Here is a 7,646-nt window from a genome sequence, read left to right as displayed (position 1 = left end):
CTCTGTATAGTAGACAGTGCGATGGCTCTCTACAGAACAGACTATGCAGGAAGAGGAGAACTGTCTGCCAGACAGATGCATTTAGCTAGATTTCTGAGGATGCTCCTGAGACTAGCAGATGAGGTAATGTGTGAATCATTTTTTATTTTTATTTTTATTTTATTTATTTTTTTTACAGCACAGATTCTCTCTCTCTCTCTCTCTCTCTCTCTCTCTCTCTCTCTCTCTCTCTCTCTCTCTCTCTCTCTCTCTCTCTCTCTCTCTCTCTCTCTCTCTCTCTCTCTCTCTCTCTCTCTCTCTCTCTCTCTCTCTCTCTCTCTCTCTCTCTCTCTCTCTCTCTCTCTCTCTCTCTCTCTCTCTCTCTCTCTCTCTCTCTCTCTCTCTCTCTCTCTCTCTCTCTCTCTCAATTATAAAGCTTATAAGCTTCTGCTTCAAAGATCCTGATCATGAATATACATTACCTGTTTTACTGTTCTGTAAAACAAGATATGTGTGTATGTATATGTAACTCACTGGTAACTGATATAATTATAAGGGTAAACCTTTACTCCTCAGTTTGGTGTGGCAGTGGTGATAACCAACCAGGTGGTGGCTCAGGTGGATGGGGCAGCCATGTTTGCAGCTGATCCCAAGAAGCCCATAGGTGGCAACATCATGGCTCATGCTTCAACCACCAGGTAAAGTGTTGTTCAACTTGAGATTCAGAATATTTATATTTTAACCCAATGTCTATTTTAGAATGATTGTGTGTGTGTGTGTGTGTGTGTGTGTGTGTGTGTGTGTGTGTATATATATATATATGTGTATATATATATATATATATATATATATATATATATATATATATATATATATATATATATATATATATATATATATATGAGGGGTGTTCAGTGAGTTCTTGGTCTAACCCAGATGGAGCAAAAATAGTGAAAAGCTTCACCCCATCTTTATTTTTTGACATATTTGGCTTCGATCATGATGCATTTCTCCAGTCTCACCTTCAGCTGTGAAAATTTGTCCTAGAAGAATGGTGGGTTGAATCCCTCAAAAGTCCCCATGACTGCCTTGGTCTCCTTGTCATCAGCAAAAGAGGTGTCCTATAGTTGCTTCTTCTTGTGTCAGAAAAAGTAAAAAACAGGGGATGCCACATTGAGGAAATAAGGAGGATGGGGCAACAATTTGTTCATGGCCACCATGCTCTTGTGTGCAAGAGCACTGTCCTGCAAGAGAAAACACCTTGAACCACTTTTCCTTGGCATTTCTCAAGCACAGCCTCCAGAAGCTTCCCCAGTTGATAGCCATAATATGGTTCATTAATGGTGCGACCATGATCCAAGGAGTCCATGAGGAGGATCCCTTCAGGGTCACAGAACATTGTCACCGTGACCTTCTGGGATGACTTCATGACCTTGAATTTTTGTGGTGTTGGAGGCGAGTGATGCTTCCATTGCTTAGATTCGGCTTTGGTTTACGGATCAAAGTAAGGAACCCCACATTTTATCCTGGGTTATCACTTGGGCCATGAATCCTTCTGTATCGACTCTATGAGGGTCAACTTTTTCACTGAAGTCATTATCCAGTTCATCTTTTGCTCAGGCATCAGCATTCTTGGGACTCATCGGGCAGACATCTTGGAAAGGTTGAAGTGAGCATGCAAGATGGTAACAGCACATCAATTGCTGATTCCCAGTTGAGAACCAATGTATTGCACTGAGATTTGGCAATTATCCATGACCATGTTCTCCACCATGACCCAAATTTCCTTGGTGACTGCAGTTGATGAACCACCACTTCAAGGGTCATCCTCACATGAGTCTTGGCCCTGCTCGAAGAAAGCAGCCAATGTTTGACTGGAATAGGATAGGGCACTGTCCCCTAGTGGTGTCCTCAACTCTTCATGAATTGACTGTGACACTTTCCTTTGAATCATGAAAAATTTTATCACAGCCCGCTGTTCAGAAAAGTCACATTTGAACTGAATAAAAAAATGTTTGAAGGATGCCAGCCTGTATATTGCTTGTTGGAACATGTATGAATGTGTTCCCACCTTGACAGGCTCATTTCTCTCCTCCTGTGTTAGGCTGGGAACTCATTGAACACACATATATATATATATATATATATATATATATATATATATATATATATATATATATATATATATATATATATATATATATATATATATATATATATGAGGGGTGTTCAGTGAGTTCTTGGTCTAACCCAGATGGAGCAAAAATAGTGAAAAGCTTCACCCCATCTTTATTTTTTGACATATTTGGCTTCGACCATGATGCATTTCTCCAGTCTCATCTTCAGCTGTGAAAATTTGTCCTAGAAGAATGGTGGGTTGAATCCCTCAAAAGTCCCCATGACTGCCTTGGTCTCCTTGTCATCAGCAAAAGAGGTGTCCTATAGTTGCTTCTTCTTGTGTCAGAAAAAGTAAAAAACAGGGGATGCCACATTGAGGAAATAAGGAGGATGGGGCAACAATTTGTTCATGGCCACCATGCTCTTGTGTGCAAGAGCACTGTCCTGCAAGAGAAAACACCTTGAACCACTTTTCCTTGGCATTTCTCAAGCACAGCCTCCAGAAGCTTCCCCAGTTGATAGCCATAATATGGTTCATTAATGGTGCGACCATGATCCAAGGAGTCCATGAGGAGGATCCCTTCAGGGTCACAGAACATTGTCACCGTGACCTTCTGGGATGACTTCATGACCTTGAATTTTTGTGGTGTTGGAGGCGAGTGATGCTTCCATTGCTTAGATTCGGCTTTGGTTTACGGATCAAAGTAAGGAACCCCACATTTTATCCTGGGTTATCACTTGGGCCATGAATCCTTCTGTATCGACTCTATGAGGGTCAACTTTTTCACTGAAGTCATTATCCAGTTCATCTTTTGCTCAGGCATCAGCATTCTTGGGACTCATCGGGCAGACATCTTGGAAAGGTTGAAGTGAGCATGCAAGATGGTAACAGCACATCAATTGCTGATTCCCAGTTGAGAACCAATGTATTGCACTGAGATTTGGCAATTATCCATGACCATGTTCTCCACCATGACCCAAATTTCCTTGGTGACTGCAGTTGATGAACCACCACTTCAAGGGTCATCCTCACATGAGTCTTGGCCCTGCTCGAAGAAAGCAGCCAATGTTTGACTGGAATAGGATAGGGCACTGTCCCCTAGTGGTGTCCTCAACTCTTCATGAATTGACTGTGACACTTTCCTTTGAATCATGAAAAATTTTATCACAGCCCGCTGTTCAGCTTCACTTATTTTGCAGGAAGCGCCATCCTCGCTCATGAAAAGTCACATTTGAACTGAATAAAAAAATGTTTGAAGGATGCCAGCCTGTATATTGCTTGTTGGAACATGTATGAATGTGTTCCCACCTTGACAGGCTCATTTCTCTCCTCCTGTGTTAGGCTGGGAACTCATTGAACACCTATATATATATATATATATATATATATATATATATATATATATATATATATATATATATATATATATATATATATATATATATATATATATATATATATATATATATATATATATATATATATATATATATATATATATATATATATATATATATATATATATATATATATATATATATATATATACGAGTATATATATATATATATATATATATTAGTCATCAGAAATATTAGTTGGGCAGTGCTTGATTCAGATTCACAGATAGAGCAAGCAGAAACCAGAATCACAATAGTTACTCCACATTGCAGTGGTGACCTGTAGTGAATTTAGAGCATGGTTATCACAAAATTACAGGAAGCTACTGAGGCATCTAAATAAATTGATTATCAAAAGAACATTTGAAGACCTTAAAAGTTAAATTTGGAGAAATTTAAAAGATAGAGAAATGCATAGAATGTAGGTACTACTTACAGTATGACAGGGACAGGCTAATGTTGTGGTATAGCAGCAGTGAGACTGAGAAATCCCCTGTGATAGTGTACTAGTAGTCAAATTATAATTATTCTGCCAGTGATGTATTCACGTACATCATTGTTTATAGATATAGTAGTTTGATTTGTAAGCATTGAAAATAGCTTGTAGGAGTGCATGTCCGAACTGACAGGCCACCAAATTGAGGCTGGCAATGGGGACTTGAATTTAGAGTCTTACACCAGATGTCTCATGGGTCGCTGTGTCACTGGGTTGAAGAGTCCCGGATTACTTTTTCTACGGCATGCAAGAAGCTCTTCATCAAATCATCAGCAGGATTTTTTGTTTTGTAGATTTCTGTTTTGTAGATATTAGTAACATTTTTTGTGGTTGGAGGATTTCTCTTTAATACAAACCATCCTATACCCCATAATATCTCATATGCTAGTATATACATTTTATTTTTATTTGACTTTATATTTATAACATTAATTCATTACTTTGCAGGTTGTACTTGAGGAAGGGAAGAGGAGAGACAAGGATATGCAAGATTTATGATTCTCCTTGCCTCCCTGAAGCTGAAGCCATGTTTGGAATCTTTAGCTATGGAGTTGGTGATGTACAGGATTGAATTGAAGTTGTGAAGATTTTGGCAAGAAATCTTCCTGTACAGTCTGTTCAAAGAAGCTGTTTTGTACTGGAGTTTTATTGGTTATTTTAAAATATATATACTTTTTGTAGATTTAAAAAATGGTTAGGGAAGTACTATTGAAAAGTGCCTAACTGAAAGAACTTTTTTCTAGCTTTGCATATTACTACTGAATCTAAAATCAACTTAACTAATGAAACCTTAAAGTATTTAAGTTTGAGAATTATTTAATAACCAAAACTGGCATATTCACTAATTCTGTTACAGAAGAATGTGTGTGTCTCTTGTTCAGATGTCATCACACCAAGATCTGGCCACCATTAATACCTTGGTTAGATATTGTCTTTTGATATGTCGTGGCACATCTTGTGGCATTGAATGGTTGCTTTGCCTGCCTAAAGAGTAGGTTTATGTGGGTCCAATATTATAATTAAGAACTAAGTGAATAGCCCAGATACATTTTTAAACTAGGGGCAATTCTGAAGTGAAAAGATATAATTCATAAAACTGATGTAATTGTTTATAAGATGACTTCATAGTGGGTCGTAAGATGAATATGTATTTCATAAGTTTTTGGGTTCGATGTTTTTCAGCATTATAAATATGAGTAATTTGTAAAGATGAAATATTATTGGGGAGGAAAGAAATACTTAGATTCCTGGACTTCTGTAGTGGATTTGATCTAGCTATTATATTTTGGGGGGTTTGGGCTGTGGTATCTTCATCTAGAACAAATTACTATTGTATCTTCTGGCATCTCTGTATTTCTAGATATGATCTGTACTTGTGCATATATAAATATATGATTGTGTAAATATGAAATTAGCATTTTTAATCATATTAGTTTTGGTTTTGCTTTACTTTCTGCTTCTTTCTTGATGCTATTTTCCATATGCAGGACTATTTCTTTACAAACAAATCCTGTGCCTTGTAAATAAAAATTAAGGTTATAATGGCACTCACCCTGTAATATTTTTATCCAGCATGCTGCCAGTGTGTCTGGGGCTACAGTGTGGAGAGACTTCATACTGATACCTGAATACCTGACATCATCTGGTGACAAGACGTGGCCTTCCTTCCTCTACTCTTCTCACCTAAACTACCAATCAGCTGAGTGTGTCTCAGATGTATATGATTTTATGGTCTGGTGTATGTAGCAGGGAGCACTTACTAATCTTCAAATTTGATGCTTGATTTTTTAGTATTACTCATACTAACTCCACCCTTATCACTTAATGGATATAAAACCATAACTGATTTGATCTGTTTAATAATACTCTTCATATATCAGGCTGGTGTCCCTACAAAGAGGGGTAGCCAAGAGAAAGCACCCACACATCCTCTCCTATCCTACGCACACAGAAAACACTGGATTTTAAGGATTATAACCCAAAGTAAATAATTTTTTATGCCTTACTATAAGGCAGAATATTTCAAAATAAATCATGTAGATCCCTAGATTGTCTTGGCCTTTCAGAGTTTTCTTTTTCTGGACAATGAAGAAAAAATTCGTCTTACACGTGGTGGACATGGCTATGTGAAGAGTGGTGGCTATGGTTCTGCAGCTATCAGGTATAAAAGCCCAACTAGCCTTTGAGCATCAGCTATTGTTTTTAACCCCTAAAAAACTAAAGGTGGCTATAGCTGCTCTACTAAGTGAGGACCGGAGGTGGTTATAACTGCTTTGCAATTTTTTACAAAATTTAGCTACTTTTTGTCAATCTTTATAGTTCAGTCATTGGTAATACTACCTGTGAGATAGTTATGCTAGTCTTTGCCCAGCTTTCACCATGTCCAAGTGCATTGTGTGATTCTGATAAGTCCGATTTCTTGCCCACTCCCTTCTGCCCTTGCATCTTAACACCACGTGTATTACTGGCTCGCATTGGACCACTTTCTACATGTCTTAGTGAGAGCACAATAGGATGGGGACTCAACAAACTGTTTAGCATGTGTGAAGGGAGGTCAGGGCACCAATTTTCATTAGGCACTAGCTATATCCACTCATATGAAACTGATGCATAAGTGACTTGCTCCCTCCAAGTCTCTCCTATTCAACTTCCTGTCTTTCCATAACCACTGCAAATAGAGACATCTGGATGGCAATGTTAGAAAGAGGAAGACAATGTTGAGTACAAAGTCTGTTTCCTTTGCTCTTCTGTAGCAGGCTAAGTTTGTGTGAATGTAGGCTATTTTTGACATTTATTGCTAGGCCAGTCTTAGCAGAGCAAAAATCATCACCACCACTGGTCTTTCAGAGGTTAGTATAACCACAGCATGAACCTGTTATCTGGCTGTGTTATGATTACAAATGTCCTAACGTTTCTCAGTTGTCTTCTGAGGAAGTACAATGGTTATTGTTCTGTAGAGCCCCATCATGGCTGTCCCCATGAGGGAATTTCTAGGAATGGGTAGCAGATGTAGAGGGTGTTGGAAGAGTTGTCATCTAAATTAATAACTACTGCTATTAAGAACATTTTCAGTAAACATGAAGTTTATGTATTCATTGCAAGGTAAATGGTTTAGAAACTGAATAAAGTACGGTCCTTTTGATTTCAGTAATGGAGGGATATGTGGCAATTGGAAGGATGAGGGAATGTATGGGAATTAGTCCATGGAAGAAGATTGGGTAGGAGAGGATGAGTAATAACACAACTTATTATCCAATATTGTAAGTGCCTGGCTCTTCACTGTAAGGACAGAATGTCACAAACAGTCGGGAACACTTTGAAATGGGAGGTCAGTGGTAGAGTATAGGAGGAATAGAGGAGGAAAATAAGGAAATTAAATACAGAAGAAAAATTTAAACTTTCATCATAGCCATCCTCAGGGGAGAGTTCTAAGGAAAATGTCAAACATGTGGTAAATAAATATGTTGATGTACCACTGTAGAAGCAAAAATGATAATGAACAGGTGATCTAGTGAAAAAAAAAAAAAAATTATATATATATATATATATATATATATATATATATATATATATATATATATATATATATATATATATATATATATATATATATATATATATCCAATAAAGAAACAGGAAAGGCTACTAAACAGA

The 7,646-nt window shown here is 37.4% G+C and overlaps 1 protein-coding gene across 6 annotated transcripts in view; it reads left to right on the top strand.

Annotated features, from left to right (window-relative positions):
- Positions 1–5,403, top strand: part of LOC135110962 (DNA repair protein RAD51 homolog A-like) — a 17,712-nt gene extending 12,309 nt beyond the window's left edge. For all 6 annotated transcript variants that reach the window (XM_064023686.1, XM_064023689.1, XM_064023685.1 and 3 more), the window contains exons 6-8: positions 1–123; positions 556–677; positions 4,440–5,403. The exon at positions 1–123 is cut by the window's left edge and continues 7 nt beyond it. In XM_064023686.1, coding sequence (XP_063879756.1) covers positions 1–123; positions 556–677; positions 4,440–4,563 — 369 coding nt within the window. In that variant the 3' untranslated portion in view covers positions 4,564–5,403. The remainder of the gene's footprint in view (positions 124–555; positions 678–4,439) is intronic.
- Positions 5,404–7,646: the final 2,243 nt, after the last annotated feature.

Source organism: Scylla paramamosain, chromosome 21 (assembly GCF_035594125.1).
Source record: "Scylla paramamosain isolate STU-SP2022 chromosome 21, ASM3559412v1, whole genome shotgun sequence".
NCBI classification, from domain to species: Eukaryota; Metazoa; Arthropoda; class Malacostraca; order Decapoda; family Portunidae; genus Scylla; species Scylla paramamosain.
The sequence above is the reverse complement of the archived record's forward strand: the minus strand, read 5'-3'. Positions and strand labels throughout refer to the sequence as shown.